Source organism: Propithecus coquereli, unplaced genomic scaffold, assembly GCF_000956105.1.
Source record: "Propithecus coquereli isolate 6110/MARCELLA unplaced genomic scaffold, Pcoq_1.0 Scaffold12, whole genome shotgun sequence".
In the NCBI taxonomy this organism is placed as follows: Eukaryota; Metazoa; Chordata; class Mammalia; order Primates; family Indriidae; genus Propithecus; species Propithecus coquereli.
In genome coordinates, this window is record NW_012136080.1 from 7980444 (window position 1) to 8003106 (window position 22663).

General features: G+C 38.4%; 2 protein-coding genes across 3 annotated transcripts in view; one reads left to right on the top strand and one right to left on the bottom strand.

The window, feature by feature from the left end:
• The window catches only part of ATP2C1 (ATPase, Ca++ transporting, type 2C, member 1), a 76866-nt gene extending 64198 nt beyond the window's left edge, over positions 1 to 12668 (top strand). For both annotated transcript variants that reach the window (XM_012664263.1, XM_012664268.1), the window contains exon 24: positions 12452 to 12668. In XM_012664263.1, the coding sequence (XP_012519717.1) occupies positions 12452 to 12547 (96 nt within the window). In that variant the 3' untranslated portion in view covers positions 12548 to 12668. The remainder of the gene's footprint in view (positions 1 to 12451) is intronic.
• ASTE1 (asteroid homolog 1 (Drosophila)) lies at positions 9810 to 20775 on the bottom strand. Its single transcript, XM_012664278.1, has 7 exons — positions 20667 to 20775; positions 19689 to 19813; positions 18220 to 19542; positions 14479 to 14689; positions 13296 to 13355; positions 12444 to 12639; positions 9810 to 10321 (listed from the first exon to the last, which is right to left on the bottom strand). The coding sequence occupies exons 3-5, from the start codon at positions 19519 to 19521 to the stop codon at positions 13306 to 13308; spliced, it is 1563 nt and encodes a 520-aa protein (XP_012519732.1). The 5' UTR covers positions 19522 to 19542; positions 19689 to 19813; positions 20667 to 20775; the 3' UTR covers positions 9810 to 10321; positions 12444 to 12639; positions 13296 to 13305.
• Positions 20776 to 22663: the final 1888 nt, after the last annotated feature.

The following is a 22663-nucleotide window of genomic DNA, read 5'->3' on the forward strand; positions in this document are numbered from 1 at the left end:
AGTCCCCCTTGGGGGATGCCTCATTTAAATATATTCATGCATTGACTTTCTCCTTCCAATCACTCCTACCATAAACATAAAGCAAGAAAACACCCAAGAATGTTAAACACCTCAGTCTGTAATGGGATTAGAGCATCTGTAAGGTGTAAAAAATGATTTCATTGTTTCCTATAAACTTTTCCTCACCAGAAAGGGCCTCAGTCAAGATGTAGAAAGCAGCTTTTTAACCGGCATATATTAAATCTGACAAACATCTGTTCAATCAAATTTACAGCAATACACAGGGTCTAATAAAGGTTTATTTCTTCTTGAAGAACAAATTTAAAGATTTTTTTAAAAGGCTACATATGTTCTCCTGTTGAATATTTCTCTCTATAAATAGAAATAGGTCTCAGATTCTTAACAGGTTTATTTCTTCTTGAAGTTAATGAGTTTTGTGTTTTATAAACTGTATGGATAAACCACGCATTAGCCTTTATCCAACATTAAACTGCAAGTATTAGCACTGAAATATTGTCATCGATAGGGAAAATATTTATTCTTTGAGTCCTCGTTACTGAAATAGTTTAGTGTAAGGAGCTGTCTGCAGTTTATTCTACTTTACCCTTTAAGGATGAATAGCCCAATGTACAGTGTTCCATATCATTAGATGGAACATGGAAGCCATTGTCTAATCCACTCTCTCATTAGTTACTTGATGTCTCATACCTAAATTTTGTAATGATTTTTCTTCTGTGTTACAAAAACTTAAATACGTATTAGGTGCACGTCAATCTTTTGCCTTGCGTTTTAGGTTCAGAGTATGACTTGTGTGAAATAAATGTGCCTATCCTTTTGTTTGATTTTTGCACTATAAAAATAAAGTGATTTTTTTTCATATGTCACTGACCTCCCAGTTGGGACTATTAGCAATAAAATCATCCATATGGTTGGATGCCGAAGGTACAGAAATTAGGGAGAACTCATAGTAGACAGAAGCTGTGATTTAAAAGGAAATTAATGTACAGTACTGATCCAGCTTTTCAATTTTCCATAGTATATTAGTCCAAATTAGCATTGATGATTTAAATGTGCTAGTATCTAAATTTTTACCCCATTTCCTATTCCTAGGACTTGCTAGAGTCCCTAACAATACTAGCTTATTTGATGTTTTTCCTTGTTAGCCTACCTTATGAAGTTGTCTGGCCCTGCATTGGTTAAACATCAGGGAAGAAAAGAAGGGAACTTGAAATAATTCACCGATTAAGTAGACAATTCTCAAATAATCAAAACTGGGCACATAGAGACAAGGCTGAGCATGTCCTCTCACGTTTGTGCTGGCAATTGAATGACCCAGATAGGAAACAAAAGTGAAACCACACAACCCAAAAAACCTCCTTATTGAGGATTCAGGCTTTATTTAATAGCAGTAACCACCCTCACAAGGATAAGACACAGTTTTTACCTTTTATACCCATACTGGATATGTCTGTTACATCGGTTGTCTTTTATAAATCATTTTAAGTTTTGATCTCTTTCATATGGTACATAATTAAAGTGAGTATTGGCCATACTTAAAGTAGTTTCTCACTGAAATGAATTGGTGGCAAACAATAAACATAATACTTAAAAACCATAATTAACTTTACCTTGCTTTTCTGCCTCTGTCACTTGTCAATTCATGTGCATTTTACTTCTACATATGACTTACCCAAGAAGTTTGGAGGATGAATTGATTATCTTTTCATTACACATTTATTTAGTACCTGGAATGTGCTAGGAATAGAAAGCAAATAGCATCCCTGCCCTTCAGGAGCTCATGGACACAGATAGCAGGGGAACATAACTGTTAACAAGCTGTTTCAAGAAAGTTAATAGTGATATCTGCACATTTATTTTAAAAATACACATACATTAAAGTGAATCCGGCACACAATTCCCTAGAAGTTTCCTTTAACATTGGTATTTGAAAAGCTCTGAAGTGCTTTTTTATACTGAGCTCCTGCAATCCAAGTAGTAGTTGATTTGCATACTAAAACATGATGTGGAAAAACATTGATCCTAACTGGTATGTGACTGAACAAACAGATCACCCTGATGCTTAAGCTCACTTAGCATTGGTATGACTATTGACTCTTGTTTGATAACCTTATTTTGGGTTTTAGTTGTCAAGAGTTGGTTATGGCTAAAAACAGATAGCAGGTAACCAGTCCCTAATATTAATGTAGATATAATTGTCTGCAAATGTTGTAGGTTTAGATTTATAAAGAAATAAGGAGTAGTATCTTGCCTTCAGGAAGTTCTCAGTCAACTCTGAAGACAGATGTGAAATATATCCAGTACAGTGGTAAAAGCTGTCCAAAATGCTACAATAGCTAAAGGAGAGAAATAACTTCATAAGAGGAGGTTGTCAAAGAAATTTCCTTAGAACTAATGGCATCTGAATCAAGCTTTAGTTTGGGAACTTCCAGCCAAGAAGCAGTAGGACCTTGCAGAGGTGTTGGTAGAGGATGGAAGGAACATGTGAAAACCACAAGGAGTTTGGCACTATTAAGGCAGGAAGGATAATGTGAGGGATTGGAAAAGATAGGCAGGAACCTAGTGGTGAAGGCAGCAGCATGACTTGTCTGGTAGCATGCTAGAGGATTTTAGGAGTTTGATGTGAGTTTGGATTTTTGTCTTATGCTGACAGAAGTACAGAGGGTCAGTTGTAAAGACTGAAATAGGGATACCAGTTAGAAAATTGTGAAAGCTTAAGGGGTAAAGGGATAATTAAGTCGTGGTAATTAATATAGAAAGGAAGGTACGGAGTTTCTGTCTTCTAGGAAATAGCATTGACATGACTGGACAGGAGAAAAGGAAAATATAGAAGATACCAGTTTCTGGCCTTTGGCTTGAATAGCAGAGCTGTTGGGAAAATAACCTAAGCTGAGCAGGCTTTAGTGGGACACAGGTCCATTCGAAATATCAAGTTTGGTGGTGTCCTTGAGATTTCCCTGTGGATGTGTTAAGATGAGGTTTCTAAAGCATGAAATCAACTAAAGCCATGGTTGACTAATTATAAGCTAGTAGAAAAACAACTTCCCTTCAAAAGCATCAAATTTTTTTTGCTATAAAAGTAAAGCAATAAATGAAAGTAAACTCAGCTTTGACAGAATAAGATTTTTTTTAAAAAAAAGCCCTTTGAGCATAGTTAGCCCTTTGAGCATAGTTATTAATCAGCAAATAGTTGCATACATTCAAAATGCAGGGGTAAAAGATAAGAATATTGTCACTTTTGTTATTGAGCTTTCAAGAATTTACTGCCCATGAGACACTGATCTGAATTATTGGTAGCAATAATTTTTGGTATTTGCAGTAAGACCCTTCAAGAGGTGAGTAAGAGAGTGTGTGTGTATGTATGTGTGCGTGCATGTGGATATGTAGTAAACAACCGCATAGCTTAAAGTGAAGTTTGCTGTATGAGAAACCCCAGTGAGCGAATAACATTATCATTAGAAAATAGCTACTTGCTCTGACAAATAATTACGGCAGGAGAGTAGAAAACAATATTGGGTGGGGTTCCCCCACCTTTTACTCATAATTCCTTGGACTTTTCTAGGTCCATATCCCACCCAATGCTCCAACACAATCCACTTCTAGGTCTTTTTGGACAGTGTTACTTCAACTTGAAAGCCTTTTTCCTCCGCCCCAATTTTGAAAATCAGAACTTTTACTTGTATTTCAAGGCCCAGCTGAAATGCCAACTGGGATTAGCCTTTCCAGATTGCGCTAAAGCGAGTGTGTGTGTAGTACAATTTCTTATAAATACTGTTAAGAGTAAGTGCAGCCATAAGTTTGGGCATAAAATGATGGGATTTTATTTTTTTATTTAGAATAAATTTAAATGTTGAAGTTTGGGGAGAAACGTGAAAATAATTTGAGCCATCAGTTTCGATCCTTAAAATTTCTTTTCTAATCTCAACCTGCTGTTACTCCTGTGTCCACATGAATATATATGATGTAGTAGTAGTAATAGTCTATACTTGTATAGCTGCTCTAGGTAGGCAGTGTTTCATGTTCAGTCACTGCACACACCTGACTTTGCTATGCCTATCCCCTTTTGCTCAATTCTAGCCAAATTGACAAATATCCTGGCAAAAGACCCACGTTTCTGTGGTGGCTTCACAGAACTTCCTTTTATATCTAACCTAAGTTTGCCCCATCACCATTATTTGTTAAGGTATAGTTGCATTGTTCTACTTGGTAAACCCTTTCAGTAGAAAACACATCTCTGTGTTATGAGCACTCAGTGGCAGAAATTTCTACGTAAGTTTCATTTTTGAGCTTTGTATTTCTAGCTTTTGAACTCAAACATAATGTGCTTTTTAATACAGTTTTTTTTTTTTTTAAATAATCTTCTCAACCACATTAAAGACAATTTTCTATTAAACTTTTCCCTGTGATAAGTATACTGAAGTGCCCATTAGTTGAGAAGTGACAATTTGGTGCCACCTTATGGTCATAAATAAAATCTGTAATGCCTTTACCATTTGCTCTTTTTCATCAAGTGTGTACCTCACAAGCATAACATGAAACAGCTTGGTTGGTGAGTCTTACAAAACTTATTATCCTTGGAGCAATACATAACAGGCCCCAGCCAAATAAGTGATTGTGTATACAATGTATGCTTGATAGGAAAGATGTGACAGATTTTACATTTTAAGCATTATTAGATCAATTTTAGGAAGTATATTATAAATCAGTATATTTTCTTTCATTTTCCTTTCTCATATTCATCTATATGGTTGCATAATAGGATTGCCTGAGATTTTGTAAGTGTCTTTCTATATGGAGCTGGTCTGGATGGCCCATGAATCAGTTAGGGGTGTTACAAGTTAGGGAAACAGTTTATTTTAATCCTGCTTAACTCACTCACATGGAGCTACTACGTAGTTTCGGGGTAGACAGACTATGGCAGGCAGGGCAAATCTGCCTGCTGCCAAACTGTTTTTGAAAATTAAATTTAGAACACAACTAAATAGAATGAATAGAACTAAACAGAATACAGCTATGTGCATTAATTTATATATTGTTTATTGCTGCTTTCATGCTACAACAGTAAATGTGAGTAGTTGCAGTAGAGACTATATGGCCAACAAAACCTAAAATATTTACTGTTTGGCCCTTTACAAAATGTTTTACATACTTACTTAGATATTTAAAAAGAGGAATGCATCACATTCAATGGACTGGAAAGGAAGTGGCATCAATTTTCTCTACCCTCCAATCTCCCAGCAGGATGTTTTCTCTGGGGTGGATGTACTTGGTAGCAGGCTTGATGTCAGTGACTTCTTTCAGTCTCCACAAAGGCTCCTATATATAGAAAGTCAGTGTTTCGGTATGTTCTCAGAACATCATCAACAGGGAGGACATGCCAGCTGTTACCAATCCCATCTCATCACTGAGATTCCTTGTTCTTACAGTGGGTTGACTATTCTGATCTGCTGTCCCATCTGAGCTGTGCTCCCTGTCTTTCTCCCTTCCCCACCCTGCCCAATCTGAAGAAGAGTCTGCTCCTGTCTGGTCTATCTGCTCCCTCCCACACTCTTGGATACACAAGAGAAGTGGTGGTTTTCCTCTCATTGGTTGTACAAACCCAGAGAAACAGGCTTAATTTGAATGAGCTAAAGTATATTATCTTGCTTAAAGAAGACAAAGTTTAATAATAGTAGAAACTCAAATATCCTAACAGCCCAATCTTAGGGAAAAAATATGTTCTCTAACTCATTTTCTCAGGACAAAACATTCTAAACCAAAATATATTCACATAATACAGTTCTCTCTCGACTGGATATATGTGTGTGTACATATACATATATAAATATATAAATACATATATAGGAAGACTTAGCTATTTTAACCAAATACATAAAATGTTATCAAGACTAGTATGAATGGAAGAGATTGCATGTGCATTGTAAAATATTCATTTGAAATTTGATTTCTCTCCTTAAAAACAGAACCCAGTGAAACTAGCTGAAAACACTTTTCCATGTATTATCTTACTCATTTATTTCTCCCATTTTAAGAGACTGGTGCAGTCATGCCTTTTAATTTTAAAACTTCTTTCCCTTACATGAGGTTCTCATCTTGGAATTTTTATAGCTGGATAGACCTGAATTTTAGCATCCTCTAGACCTCTGGAAAGAAATGCAAAAGCACCTTACCCTGTATGGCTCAGAAAGCTGTTGTTGAAAGTGGAGAGGCATATTTTTAATACATTTGTCCAAGAGAAATAGTATTTCGTCTCAAATTGGTACAAGAGGCAGAATCACTTTCAGCTGTCATGACTGAAATGTGTCATCGAAAGACATTATAAGATAAATATCAAGTACTCCACACCTGTCTCATTGGAGGTACAAGGTCTCCACTTTTGGAGCCAGGCACTAGTAAGAGTTAATCCTTTTTTGGAAGTGAAATCTTTTTCTCCTGGTGTTGGTGGTGACTGCTTTCCAGGTGCTGCTGTGGGTTCATGGTGTGCCAGGCAGCTAAGTAGCATGTGATACAGAGTAGCATCCCATGAAACCTGGTAACCTCGCTAAGGAGGAAGACTGGGTTTGGCTTCCTTAGGGTTATGGAGTAGGGCTAGAAAGGAAGAGGAAATTCCAGGAAGTAGTAATATCTGCTGTTAATTTTTTTCTTTTTTTTAGAGCTCTCCTCTTAAAGTGGACAATTTTTTTCTATCTTTAAACATGCCTAGGGCTCTTTCAAATTGAATTTAAAGAACATTGCAGAAAACTCTTAGACAAAAGGAAAAAGGGCTAGAGGGATACGAGTACTCACATAGGGATAATTCTTTCTGGTCTCTTTTGCATTATTTTCTGAGGTTGAGCTTGGCTGCTGATTGAAATTCTCTTGGCAATTCTCTACTCTTCCCAGTGTGGCTTCGGCATGACAACTCTGCTGAAGTTGCTATAATGTTCTCACATTCTTGCCCTTTTCTTAGCCATATTAGATAGTGTTGATCTTTGCCTTTGCAAAATTCTGGCTTTATTGGCAATCCTGGCCTCATGGTGTCTTAATCTTTCTGCTACTAGACACTGTCTCACTTCTTCCCAGATTCCTTGCTTTGCTCTTGCTTTTTGTGTGTGGATATAACAATAATGTCTATTATTTATCAGGTTTTTACTACCAGGCACTATGTGTTAAAAATACATGTCATTTTATCTTTAGACAATAATTTGAACTATCATAATCCCTCATTTTACAGGTAGGGCAAGTGAGGCATAGTAATGAATTTGTTTACTTTGTACACAAAGGAGGAAGAGATAATTCTAAGGCCTTTCTAGTGAAGTTCTAGTTCTAAGTCTAGCTCTAAGGTCTTCCTCTTCTAAAATTCTGGTGAATTTGAATTGTTTTCTCATGATCAGTTGGTGTAAACATCTGTAAATATCATATTTACGGGATGTATATTAAACTTGCAAGGTCCAGGTGTTTCAAAAAGGGCTTGTACAAAATAGACTGAAAGTATAATTTTATCACCACTAAATATAGAACATGATTACATTATCATAAATGTTTTTGTGTCTCCAGCTTTATTCCTCATATTTATTCATCTTAGCTGTCCAGAGTTCCTTTTGTTACTTTTGAGCATCTATTAATAATTGAAGAAAATTTCCAAAGCCTAAGGTGAGATTTCATGTGCTAGAACTGAATCAAAAAGAGCCAGGACCTAAAGACTTGATTGAAAACTAGGAAACTAGGTTTTAGAAATGGAATATGGGATATATAACATTCTGCTTCTATACAGGTATTTCTGTTGTCTCCTGTACCTAATCTAAATTTTATTTCTATCTTCTAAAGCCAGGCCAAAAGCCAGGTCTGAGAGTCTTCCTCTGATTTAACGTCTCCTCATCCAGGTGACTGCTATCTCCTTTTTCTTCTCCCAATACTACAGACTACTGTAGCATTCAGTCTGCACTTTGCCATTCTGTACCTGGTACTGCTGTACAAAATGTTCTCTTATTTCATGTATGTCGTCCCCCCAAGCAGCTTAAACAAGAATGACTTTGGGGAGGTCAGGTACTATATCATTGTTATTTGGTCAGCCTCCTTAGATATCCTATGGAGTGTCTGTGACCTCTCATCTAATCCATACAGAGCTACACTGGGGTAATAACACTTACAGAGAATAAGAGTGAATGGACATGATTAGACTTTAACTCCTTTAGCAAGGCTGGATAATTTCAAGTGAATGGCCCTGAGTACAATGGCTACAGAGGGGAACCTGACTTTTTACTTTTGTTGAAGGAGGACCCTTTTAATGAAAGAAAAAGACAATATAATTCAGTTGACTTCTAATTAAACTGTAGCCTATACACTCCCACTTTGGTGCCCATCAAATCAATTGTTTGCCAGAATGGGAAATAAATGGATTTCCAGGCAGTGTTGGTGGTTTTAAAAATCAGTGTTGATAATCCTGGAAAAATAGGACACTCATATTGGTATAATTTCTAGATTAGCCCCAGGAATCAAGTAAGACAGAATTTTGGTGTACAAAGCTCTTACATGTTTAGGGTCCCCATTAAATCTATGCTTGTAAAACACATTTCTTCTGAAAGATGGATATACATTACTGTTCTTTTCTTGATCCTTCTGTGAATAACTACCTCTTTGGAGACATAATAACCTTACTAAGGAGCCCCATGCACTCCTCCTAAAATAATAAAAATTTCCTTATTTCAAGAACTCTTATTTGAAACAGAGGCAGTTTTTACAGTTGAATACTTTAGGAGCAAGTGACATTGTGTGTGGCCTTTTGTAAATGGCTAAAGCCAGTCAACACTTGGGAGGTGTGTGTTTAATACTGGCTGATGCTGGGCTTACTCCCCTAAGAGCATGGTACTTTAGAAAAATGAAGAGAATTATAAGATATTAGGAACTGGAAATAGGCCTGTTCAAAATGGCAGCTTACAGCCACCTTTAGGGCTATTACTTATGGAATATGCCAGTCATGAGTAGAGAAGAAAGGAAGAACACAATTTATGTGAATACAAGTAAAGAGAAGGTTGGAATACACTTTGAGATCTTGTCCAAATGTATTCATTCCACTTGCTTCTTTTTATTTTCAAGTTCTTTATTTGGAACTGGCCAGTACCTTCACAACTCTGTTAGTATTTATAATTTTAGCAGCCTCTAGTATTTTCCAGAGCAGTGCCTTTCAAACTTTTTTAACTACAATCCACAGTAAGAAACAAATTTTGCACACCACCTAATACATGATAAGTATATCTGATATTTTCCATTCTAAAAAGATGCTAGTTATGACTCTTTACTTCCACATCCCATTAATAGGTCAAAATCTATAGCATAAAAGAAGGCTTACAGTCTGGTATTGCTACACATATCTCTGATATTTTCATTTCTTCTCATTGTTTCCTCCTTCTCTTGGTCTAGTAGCTCAGGATGCCATTTCTTACTTTGTGGGGGCCATGAGTTTCAACCTCTTTAACACCTGGCATGTACCTAAAATGCTCATCAACCTTGCTGTGGTCTTAGTTACTAAGTACTTACTTTTAGTAGACAGTTTGCCGTCTGGCATTGTCACTTCTACCTTTCATGGCCCAGACTTTTCATACTAAGTACAAAGAAAAAACTTTTACAAAATTTTTGAAATGATAGCTAGCTTTTACCTAAAGGAAATAATTAAAGTAGGACTTGTGCTTTTTTTGGAAAACATTGATGATGAAGTTGCTGCAATTTAAAGGTTATAGAATACTACTAATGTACCAAAATGGAACATGAGAAGTATGAACATGCTTTCAAACATATTTAAGAAATACAGCAATTTATTAAATCATGTTGTATTTATTAAAAGCAGAATACAAAATACCTTGGAATTCAAAGATTATCTATTATGATGTTTATCCCCAATATGGTTAGTCCTAAAGAAAAAAGTTAATTGTTTTAAGGGAGGTAACAGAAAAATTTTAAGTCAGAATTATACATCTAGTCTGATAGAGACTGGGTTTATTCAAGCTGACAGGCCTCCATGTGTTCCTCCAAGTTTTCAACCATTAACAGCCCAAACCGGTTGCTTCCCTCATACCAACACCCAGTGTGTGAGGTAGTTCCCATTCTGTTCTTTGACCAGTTGGTACCCTGTTTCTTCTGCCTTTTTTTTTTTGAATTTGATTTAACTTTCGGTAGGAATAATTCAGCAGGGGCATATGACCTTGTGGCATTGAATAGATGTTCGTAAAGTTGCTTAGCCTTGGGACACATGCTCAGGAGATTTTCTGCAGAGGTTGATGCTAGCAATTGTTGGCATAGTCCATGTACCAGGCTTCCATTGTACAATCTGCTCAATGGGGAAAAAGTGTATTGTTAAAAGTATTGGTTCAGTGCAATAGGACAACTGTCATTAACAAAGCTTCAACAAATGCATTGAAACAATGAAAGCTCTTGATTGCTTCTATAAAGTTATTAAAATTATTTAAGAATAAGCTGTTCCTTGAAGGGCAGAACTGAGTTGTTATTACAAAGATTACTTCCTTGCTGATGATATTTAAAAACTTATCAACAAATTAAATGACGGATGCTTAGTGGTTTTGCAGCTAGCCCCAAGTTGAGCAGGCCTCTTTATCACTTCAGAGAAAAGGAATTTAAGATGACCTTGATAAACCAAACAGGCAGTTTGTTAAAATATGAGAAAATGTGGAATCATTTACAAAGTCATTCACTTCAACAAAAAACCTACTTCATAAATGGAAGATGGGATTAACTAGAATGCCCAAGTTTAATAAATATGTCTTGTGCCTAGAGCTGATCGATGGGTACCTTAGCAATCCATGTAGAACCATCATTTAATTAGTGTAAAATCTTTGTTTAAAAAGACTTGGTTACGCTGAGATGAAAAAACAGTCCTGAAATCATTATTAAGAGAACTGTCTGGGCCGGGCGCGGTGGCTCACGCCTGTAATCCTAGCTCTCTGGGAGGCCGAGGCGGGCAGATTGTTTGAGCTCAGGAATTCGAGACCAGCCTGAGCAAGAGCGAGACCCTGTCTCTACTAAAAATAGAAAGAAATTAATCGGACAACTAAAAATATATAGAAAAAATTTGCTGGGCATGGTGGTGCATGCCTGTAGTCCCAGCTACTCGGGAGGCTGAGGCAGGAGGATCGCTTGAGCCCAGGAGTTTGAGGTTGCTGTGAGCTAGGATGACACCACGGCACTCTAGCCCGGGCAACACAGTGAGACTCTGTCTCAAAAAAAAAAAAAAGAGAGAACTGTCTGGTCTTGTTTTTCCTGTTTTGTTTTAAAGGGATTTGTGGTAACTACAGAAGATCAAATAAAGAATGGCCAGTAAAGAATAACCTAAATTATTAAAGGAAAGGAATAAAGAATCCATAGGTCAAAGGCCAACTACTCTTATTTGGGTTAGCTCAGATATGAGGCCCAGAGATATATTAAGAACACTATTTACTGCTAGGAAGCTTTTCACACCTTGAATCAAAAGTCTACCCATAATATTTTGTATGCCTCCATAGATCATTCAAAGTACTGAAGGCACTGGGGCTACAACGGTAAATAAAATAGACAAGTTCCTTCCCCATAGAGCTTACATTTGAGTGGAGAGACAACGCACATATACAATCTTGAATATTCCATTTTCTAACCATCTTCTTCCCTTTTAATCTTCTTCCCTTTCTTCTAGTACCTCCTGGATGGACAGTTACCAAGATGTCCAATCCATTGATCCTACTACTTTTTTCACTGGCCCACACCCTACTGCTATGATTTCTTTCTATCTTAACCAGTTAAAACTCCATAGTGAAGCATTATAATTAGCTCAGTTCCCTTACAGCCTATCCCTTCTTCGTACTTGCCTGGCAAAACAAACACTAGATAAAGTCCACGTAGGCATATAACAGTCATCTCGCTTCAAATGAAAGCTCCATAAGAGTAGGGGTATTTCTGTTGTTGTCACTGCACCCTAGTACAGAGTAGGCATTTAATAAATATTTAAATGAATGAGTGAACAATATGTCACGTGGGAAGAAATGCAGTATGAAAATACAACAGTAACAGGACTATAGTGACTAGGGGCAGAGAGTATTATCTCAGTAAGGTCATTAGAAAAAGCCTTTATAAAATGATATTCAGTTGAAGACCTGAAGGAAATGAGGGAATGAGTTGTATCTTACCAACAACTGCCTCTTTTTTCCTCCTCATATTAGTGTTTCACTTTAAGGAACTGATTTTTAAAAACTGGATCTAATCATGGAAACATTCTTTGGGAATATGGAAATAATTTAATATTTTTCCTGTTTCTAGCTCTTCAGCTGTAGCACTGATCCAAGATCAATTATACTAAGATTAGTTTATTTTTAAAGTAACTTCTTTGCTTTAAAATATAAGTAAAAGTACTGTATTTGCTATTGTGTGCATCCATCTGAACTAAAGTTTCCCATGGTGCTTACCGAGTTAGGTCTGGCTCTGGGAGAGGAGTGGACAGAAGCTGATTGAGATACACCCCCATCTGGAGACAGCACTGCCACTGACAGAAGATGTGAGCTGTGTCTAAATCCAGTCTCGTGCCCAGCCGCGTCTGCTCCTTCACTCTTTGGAACTCTTCATACAACACCTTAGCACCATCTTCCTGCAGATCTTCCTGACCTAGATAAACAACCCAAGGGCAATATTTCCAAAAACAATGTAATGGCTTGTAATTTTCTCTACATATAAAACTACAAATTCCACAAAGAAAAAGAAATTAATTTAAAAAACCAAAATGTTTCTTTTCTGGCTTTGTAAATGCCTTGCTGTATAAATTGAAATATTTATTATGAAATACCTTTTTAATGATAACCTAACTTTATTCAACCCTAAATAATTTATTTTTTCCCTGAAATAAGATCTCTTCCACTGTCCACTACCTGACCTTAAACGTGTCTGCATCTTAATTCTCCAAACCTTAAATCTGTGTCTATGAAAAATACAATGACTATTCAATATCATTCTCTTCATTGTTCTCTTTCACTAAACTTCCTTTCATGGAAACTCCCATGCTGTAGTGCACTTGATTTAAAGAAACAACCCATGTGTTCAAAGTACGTTTTAACCTGTTTTATAGGAGGAAACTAAAGTATGACTCAGAGACTTTGGCAATAATCAACTTCTTTACATAGTAGAGGATAAGGGGCAAGAAGCAACGACCCTAGGAAATATGGAATGTTGGGTGGTTTAGCTGTATGTTTCTGCAGATCTGTTTTAGCTGGGGTGCACAAAATAACATTTGGACCAATTTGAAAGTAATAAAAAAAGAGGCCCACCTTTTATCAATTAGCGAGCAGGAAGGCACTGAGCCTGCCTGGGTGCAGGGTCCACATTTCCTAAAAGAAAAGAAACAGACCCTTGACATGCCCCTTCTGTTGGACTCAGGTAAAAACTTTATAGGCTTGTGCTCTGAGAATTTTCTTAGACTGTATTTATTACTCAATGAGAGGAAATAGCCTAAACCTGTGTTCTTAAAGCAGCAGTGGGCCTTAACTGATTTAAGTTGCCTGTCCTATAACAACAGTTCCTCTGATGGCTACTGTCACACACACTTGGGGTGTTTTAGAAGTCCATGCTGTTTCATTCTTTCAAAAAAGTAAACTGTAGAGTAGCACTATCCAATAGAACTTTCTGCAGTGATGGGAATGCTCTATATCTGTGCTGTCCAATACAGTAGCCTAACCCGTAGCCACATGTGACTACTGAACACTTTAAATGTGGCTAGTGTGACTAAGAAGCTAAATTTTGAATTTAATTTTAAATAGCCACATGTAGCTAGAAGCTACCATATGAGATAGTACTGTTCTAGAGTATGATAATTATTATACATATTTAGTGTTATAGCATTCAAAATCTTTAAAGAGAATATTCCATTAGAGAAATTAGTGTTCCAATGACTCAGCACTTATTTCACCTGGTATTTAAATGCAGATGAAATTGTCTCAGTGTATTTCTCTAGTAGAAAGAGAAGTTACTAATTCTACTGCCACTACTTAAGTACTAATTGAAACATACAGCAGAGAAAAAGGACTAAAAAGATTAGTTAAAAAAAAAAACAGCACAAGCATGAATGTTTATAGTAGTTGAAGGTATTCAGAAGTTTCTGGGCAATTTTAAATAAGTGGTGGTGGTGCCGCTGTGTTAATAATGGGGTGGGGAACATGATACACAAGTTAAAGTATTAAGTGCTACAGTGCAGGCGGGAGTAGGCAGTACCTAGCACATCTGACTGCTGTACACTTGGAGTCAAGCCCTTCAGCACTGAGCTTGGCACATGGAATTGTTTAGTGTTCAAAAATATTTACCAATGAATGAATGATACTTTGGTGCCTCCACTTCTAAGTTCTGATATAACTGATGGGAGTAAATAATCCAAAAATATTTTTTTATGTAAATTCTCAAGTATACAGTTTGCAAGCAACATGCAAAAACATACTCCTGGAATTTCCAGATACCTACTAGAGCTATTGATAATGGCATGCAAGGGCCCCATCAGCATCCCCAGCAGTAAGGCTTGCAGATGATGTAGCTTTGCCTTGGCCTCTGTGTGCTGCAACCAGTAGCAACTGACGGCAATGGGCAGTTTCAATGACGTAGGAATTGGCTCCAGGATGGTTGGTTTCACTTTCAGAGTTTCTAACAGAAGTATCTGCCGCCTACCCAAGGAGAGCTGAAAATATACACCAAGCATCCTGCAAGTTACTTTGGGGGATGTCTTTTTTTTTTTAATAGCATGAAGATAACTTGCAAATGAAAACTGCTGTGCCAGCTGTTAAACTTATCTTCCTGTGGGGGGAAAAATCAGTCACACTCAAGGCATTTAGAACATTAATAAGATGCTTAATAAATGTGGTTGGTTGAATGGATAAATGGCCTATTCCTGCCACACATCTTTATGTCTGTCATTGTATCCTCTCTGTATAGGCTGGTGAGCATCTTCAGTGCACACACATTTGGAAACTTGTTAGAAGTTCAGTTCTCAGGCCCCACCCCCTAAATTTTGATTCGGTGATCTGAGGGGAGTCCAGGAATATGCATTTTAACTAGCAGCCCAGGTACTGTACTTTGAGAAATAAAGCTCTACCGGAGACCCTACCCTTACTTGCCTGTGAGCACTTAGGTATTATCTTCTCCATTATGCCATTACTGATTACCTCCAGAAGACTAACTTAGTTTATACACTCTTTTTGTGGCATATTATACAGCCTTCTGTTTGTTTAGATCCTGTCACATGTCCCCTCCCTGCTGAATGTTTTATTGTTCTTGCATTCTCCCACACGGGGATTGTCCTAAGGTGGCTACTATGAGGTACCTTCAAGGGAGATAGGAATTTTTTTTTTTTTTTTTTTTGAGATAGGGTCTCACTCTGTAGCCTGGGCTGGAGTATAGTGGTGTCATCATAGCTCACTGACCTCAAACTCCTGGGCTCAAGTGATCCTTCTGCCTCAGGCTCCCAAGTAGCTGGACTACAAGTGCGTGCCACAACACCTGGCTAATTTTTTCTATTTTTTGTAGAGATGGGGTCTCGCTCTTGCTCAAGCTGGTCTCAAACTCCTGACCTCAAGTGATCCTCCTGGCTCAGCTTCCCAAAGTGCTAGGATTACAGGTGTGAGCCACCACACTCGGCCAAGACAGGAATATTTTAAGTACTACCTGCATTGTGCTTGCAATAACATACCACACTTGCTGTACTTCATGCTTTAAAGTGCACTTCAAATAAGCTCACAAGTAAACAAGTCTGAGCTTCTTGTTGAAGTAATTTTACTTTAATGAATCTCAAAACTTTTAAGAACCGTAAGAGGACTCAGAGGTCACACACTCTTACTGATAAGGAAATTAGGACTATTAAAAGTACATCTTAAGGGGGACTTTATAAACAAACTTGAAGAAAAAAATAGTTAAATTCCTAGTATCTGCATGGAGCCAGAAAAAGATTTTCTTCTTTCTGGAAGGATGAGACAGTCTGGTGCATTTCTCGGCACCCAACACCTAGTTAGTAATCAGTAAGTGTGGTTGACAGCTGAGAATAGAGATGTTAGCTTGAAGTAAAACACATCATAAATGACAAAATAGTTTTATCATCAGTGTATGACAACTTTACTACAATGATTTCAAAATGCTGGTTTTAATAATACTGTGATAAGATTTTTAAAATTAGAAATATGCAAAGTGGTTGACAGTATAATCAATCGCCTCTACTGGAAGTAGCATTAACTAATTAAAGTAAGATAAAAACTAATCTGTTAAACTGGTTTAAAAAAATGCACTAAGCTAAGAAAATACAATAATTCTTTTCTGATACATAATGCTTAAATTACTGAATTCTAGAGCCAAGTTATAACTTCCATGAACAAAACAGTCTGGGCTTTGACTTCACAGATGTTCTGCCCTGCACTAACTCTACAGCCTTTGGCAAGTTTCCGAGGTTTTCCACAATTAGTCTGATCATCTGTAAAATGGGATTATGAGTTGCGCAAGATGTTTCATCAAACTCATCAGTCTTCAGCCCCTTCCAAAGGGGAACTACTGTGTTCAATAGCCCTTAAACCAGTTAGGGCATGTAACAACTCCTTTCCTTCTCCCCCAGTGGGAGCAAAAGTACAAGCCTGCAGAAGCTGCCCGAGAGGCAAAGGCACCCAGAGAGGATGGTCTTGGCACTGCCTCACTCCCTAAGAATGATCCACTTCCGTCTCTCCTCATCATGAACCTTCTGTAGGTTAACTTGAGTGGTGCTCTGCCCATTGCAACTCACATAATCAAAATGAAACCCTATCCCATGTGGTTACTGTGGAAATTAAACGAGAGATTGTATAGTTAGTTTCTTTTACCTACAATTGGCACAAAAGAGATAAAGTATTATTATCACATCATGTTAAAATGAATAGGTACTATCACAATGTTTCTCTACTTGTACCTGCATTTGTGTTTGGAATCACAGTTGCACCTGGTACCATTTAGAATTTTCATGGGCTGATTAGAGACAACAGCATTGAGCTAAATATAGAATTGATTAGCTCATACCAAGGGAAAGCCAAATGATATCACAGTACAGAGAGTGAACTAAAATTTCACCCTCCTTTGAATCCAAGTAAATGATGAGTACACTTGAGTCACCTCCACTTAAAGCAAATATAATCAGCCTGCTGCACTAACTGATTCAGTTGGATTTCCATATGGGGGAAGAAGTGTCCTGATCCCTGTTTCACACCATACACACAAAAACATCAATTCTAGATAGACTGTGGATCTAAATGTGAAAGGCAAAAAACTTTGGAGTAGGCAATTTCTCAAGTAGGTCACGAAAGTGGTTACCATAAATAATAAAAATTTAGACTGCATTAAAAACTTGTGTTCATCGAAACATAATAAAGAGTGAAAACACAGTGGGAGAGGCTAGTCACAGTGTTATTTAACAAAGGACCAAGGACTTTGTCAGAAACTTCACATAACTGAATATCATATGGCCAATGAACACATGAAAAGGTGCTCAAATATGTCATCAGAGAAAGGCAAATTATCCACCAAAATGGCTAAAATGATAGTACTACACTATCAGAATAGCTAAAATTTTTGAAAAGGATAGAAAATACCCAAATATTGGCAAGGGTGTAAAGTAAAAGTTATTCTCATATGCTACAGGTGGGAATATTAATTGGTACAACCACTTTACAAAAACATTTGGCAATATGTCTTCTAAGCTGAACATGTGCATATCCTATGATCCAGCAATTAACTCCACTCCTAGTTACATATGCAATAGAAATGTGTCCAGGTGTTCACTAAGTGATGTGTACTAGAATGTTCATAGTACCATTCATAATAGCCCAAACTGGAAACTACCCAAATGCCCATTAGCTGGAAAATGTAAAAATCAATTGTTGTGTATTCCCACAATATAGTAGGTTACAGCAATGGGAAATAAATGATGTAGTCTGAGATGCTATGGCTATGATCAGTGCCTATGTGTACACTTTTTTTTTGGTAGTTCAAAATTTTTTCCTTTGTTTGAATCCTAGCACTGATACCCTGGCTAAGATATTACCTAGTTCACTTGAGTTCTAGTTTTCTCAGCTATGAAATGATGTCAAGACAGCACCCAGCCACATAGGTTTGTTATATTAAGAGAGATAATATATACGAAAGCACTTTGTAACCCGTAAAGTGCTTTACAAAAATTTCATTAGTATTACAAATACTTACCTCAGTCAATTTGCTTAAGTCAGAATGATCCTTGGGCAGTTCTACTGCACCAACAATTGATGTTTTGATATTTTTTTTAATCCTTTCTACTTCACTGAAAGCTAGAGACTGAGGAGGCAATGCATTCCAGGACACATTTCCCAGATGTGGTGAAGCATTCAAAAGAAGCCCATAGATGATTTGTCGGATGGGCTGAGATATTCTGTGGGCATTTGGTTGCTGCATGTTTTCCACCTGTGTATGAAGAAAGGTCCGTCTTAGGACCAAAGCATCACTGATGAAAGGAGATAGCTGGCCTTTAGCTAAAGCCACTAGTACCCATTCTGGTAAACCCAGATTCAAGGCGTCTGGACAGACATAAGAACCATACTGGAAGAAGTCCTGCAGCTTCACCTGGGACTGCTGGTATTCTTCCATGGAACAGCAGAGAAGTTCCTTAACATTTTCTCGATCCTTTTTTGGGAGATATTTCAGAACATTATCTAGTGCTTCAGTAGGGTTGTCAAAATGAGACAACCAATTCAGAAGTCCCAGAACTCGGTGGTGCCTCCTCCCCTTAGAATTGGTAGCTCCAAGAGGGAGACGTGCTTTACTTAAGAATGTCTCCATGATAGGCAAATTAATATGGTCATTTCCACACAGCACCGCGAAGAGAGGTAGAAGAGCTTTATTCATATTGCTGAAGTGACGGCAGAACGCTTCAAGGGAAAAGCATTTAGCAGGGATATAGTATTGTGTGCCCTTAACAGTGTTCATATTTCTCCACTGAAAGCTATTTAATGGGCAGAACCCAGTTTTAAGGTCAAAAATACAAAAGTCACTGTCCGACGATAAAACAGGACAATTCCAATGATTAGCAAGTGTCATAATGTCCCGATCTGCTTCTGAAAAGCACTGGACAAAACATACCTGCAGCTTGATCAAAACCTGTATGAACACTTCCCGGATGAGTAAGGGACACACACACCCACCCCCACCAAGTGAAAGGGAATGGGCTGTCTGGATCTTCTCTCTAGCACGATCCTTTAAAGTTGTAAGCTTTTTATCAGATATATCACATCCTCCATCTAACACAACATATGGACGTATATTACATGCAAACAGTGATTCAAAGAATTTTTGTACAACATCTGCAAAAGAATCATAGTCGCCTCCATACCGGAGCTCCAAGTTTGAATTGAAACAAAGTCGGTGGAAAAGAGCATAGCCATCAATGATAATTTTTGTGTCCCGCAACTTCAAATCGGTGAAGAATTCATTACTATGATCTTCCACAAAACTCATTAGTCCTCGGATACCCATGATGACGGTCTGAATAACTGCCTGTTTAAAACAACAGAATGCATTTTCAATTGATGCCGGTTATGAGGCACCAAGTCATTGCTTCCAGCACTATTAAATCAAGAGCAAATGTTATGAAGTGTTCATTAGATAGAACATGCTGGATGCCAACATCTCTGAATTCTTACCTAGATCCTCAGGCAATGCTAGTTGAGTGCTTTTTCATTGTCTTTTTGCTTTCCCCATGTGTTACAAGGCATAAGTTCAGTGGTTTCAAGGGTTTTGATCTTTGGGATGGAGGCTGATGCTGATTCTAAAGAAAAATCAGTTAAAGTCCATTACTGACACAACAGTATAGTGTGGGCCTTTATACTGAGGTAGTTAATAGTTAACATCTTACAACACAGAGTATCTGTTTTGTGGGATCAAAGTAAAAAGTCTTAAGCTATAAAAATTATATGCTTATTGATCTCATAATAAATCAGAAAGCATTTAGGCTTTCATAAACTAAAGTATGTAGGACCTATGATAGGGATCCCGTTTTTTTATTGACAGTCTGTGAACTTCTTTCAGGCCTTGGGCCTGTGGGACCATAGCTTTTGGTAAGAAAAACTGCTTCATGCCTTTAGGAACCCAACTACCCAGTTTCACCCCTAGCCAGGGGCTCTTTTCATAATCTTATCTTTCCGTATCTGGCTCACTTAACTCACAGGATCAGTATTAATGGTTTTTCCTTTGGCCTCCGGCTTCAGTATGCCTCAGCATGGCACTATTAGTAATCCTGTCTTTATTTAAAAGTGACATTTTGTCAATCAGGATTTTTTGGCATTAGTTTTGATTTTTAGACATAAAAATTTACCTGGATTAGTTTTTTGGCATCACTTACATTTTGCGCTTGACTCATCTCACACTAGAGTCCCAGCCCTGTCTCCGCATCTTATCCTGTACTTATTTCTTTACAAGTCTGTCTTGCAAAGCTTCTACGGGCAGAGACCGTGTCGACTCTGCAAATAACAGGACCTTGCACACAGAGTAGTTCAACAAATACGAGCTGGATAGGGGAAAGGCACGCAAAAGGTCTGATCTAAGTTCTCAAACACAGGCCTTCATACACCGTGCCACCTGGACCCTCACAACCCGCCTCCCCAACCAGCAGCAGAGCCCACCTGCTCCGTCCTCGCAGAGGACGAACCCATCCATCAGAAGCCCGCTGGAGCCCAGAGAGGACTGGCAGCCCCAGCACGTGAGAGTCCAACCCCGAGAACGGGAACCGGAAGTCGCTGGGTATGGCGTCACTAGGAAGCCAGGTTCCGTGAAGCCAGTGGCGCTAGACCGCCCCGCGGGAAGGTGATCTGAGACCTGGAGGCGCAGAGTTGCTAAGGAAGGCTGGGACGTAACTAAGGCTGTCTGGTTAGGGAAGCTCGGTCGGCCGGGCCTCCTCTTTTTTCCTCGCCTGCTTGGGTCGGTAGACACTTCCGCCTTGGTGATCGCCCCACCCGACTTCCCAGCTTGCTCCGCGCAGTCTCCCTGGCGACGGTGCCAAACAGCCGTAGCCTGCGGCGGTCTGGAGTTGGCTGGGGCGCTGCCCCGACGGGTAAAGGTAATGCGAACCGCGCTCTTCCTGGCATGCCGGGCTCCCCTGCGCAGGGGAAGGTAAAGGTTTCAAGGTGCCCAGGTTGGGTTTTGCATCTCTAGGGCTGGCTCCATTCCAGCGACGGTCTCCTTTTCCTGGACTCCTTACCTCTCGGATCTACTCCAGTCTCCGGAAATTAAGTGTTGCTGGTGTCCCTCAATAAACGTTAACCCACTTTACGAAAATGTAAATGTTTAAATAGTTGGAAGTAGTAAGGATTGTTCATTTTACCTTAAGGTTAAACTTTACCTTTAAGGTTAGGTTCCTACTTTAGCAGAACCTGGTGTCACATCGGCTTCCTCTCGTTTATTACTTGGGAAGAGAACTACTCAGCTTCAACCTGTGATAAATACTCCCCTTCCCCCCCCCCCCCCCTTTTTTTTGCCCCCAGCCAGATGTTTCACCTTGAAGGGATAGGTTGCACAAGGTGTTAACTTTCTCCAAGCTCCCATCCAGCTTTTTAAACGAACTTTGTTTCCCCATGGGGTGGCAGTTGATCTGCTGGTCATTTATTCGCCCTAACAAAGATTATTGAACACCTAGTATATGCCAAGCGTTCTGCCAGGCACTGAGGATGCAAAGATAAATAAGATGTGTTCCAGGTGCTCAAGTTCATTCACAACCCTTGAGGGGTGAGAGGCGAACAGATAGTTGTAGAATCTAGACAGTGGGGTACATGGTTGCATAGCTCTATGGTTGCACAGAGGAGACTTATGGAATGGGTGGCCTAAAAGTGGACTGGGATGGAGGTGGCAGGGCTGAGTCTGTGAGACTGGGCAGTAGGGAACCTAGTCCCAGAGTCCTCTACAGCCTGGGCCAGACTGCTTAGGCACTGCTGAATTTAAACTCTCCTTTACAAATAGGAGCCGCTGGAAGTGGACATATAACTAATTCTGTCCATCTTTAATTCTGTTCTTCAATAAATGGGGACCTTAATCTCATCTTTAAAATAAGAAGAATTACGGAGTGATCGGAAGGACCCTTTTCAGTTGAAAAGGCTGCGAGTCCATATATTTTTTTTAACAGCTTAGTTTGCCCAGAAAGCATCACTTTTATGCCAGTGAAGAAAGCAAACAGAAGGTACTTTTAAAGATCTGTTCTCTAGTTGTTTTTTCAGCAGTATGTTTCACTAACATTTCTTTGGGGTGAGGGGAAAAAACTAGTTACTAATGTCACTGGCATCAGGTGTAACTTAACTGATAAATATATTTCAAGAAGAAACATGTTATAAATGGGCATTTACTTATGTTCTATTTTGAGGATTTTTGTGGTGATTTTGTGGTTAATTGCCCTGGTGGTTTTTGTGGTTAACTGACACATGTAAAGCCTATTGGCCATCATTATAAAACAATAGGTTTTTATCTGACGCTTTGGAATTGTTGAATATGAAAACCTATTCCAAGGCGTAGACAATCTTAAATTTAAAATCACATTTTCACATAAATTTAAAACAAAAACACTTTTTGTAACTAACAAAATATTTAACATTTTAATGAAATAAAAGTGATGATTTTACCATGTACCTACTCA

What these genes read in the sequence shown, in the direction of transcription:
- ASTE1 (XM_012664278.1), bottom strand. Translation starts at nt 19,521, where the DNA reads ATGGGTATCCGAGGACTAATGAGTTTTGTGGAAGATCATAGTAATGAA. An exon ending in ACTTAAGCAAATTGACTGAG is followed by an intron (nt 14,690 to 18,219) that starts GTAAGTATTTGT and finishes GTATATTTTCAG; the next exon opens with CTCTCCTTGGGTAGGCGGCA. An exon ending in TGCCATTATCAATAGCTCTA is followed by an intron (nt 13,356 to 14,478) that starts GTAGGTATCTGG and finishes CTTTTCTTTTAG; the next exon opens with GAAATGTGGACCCTGCACCC.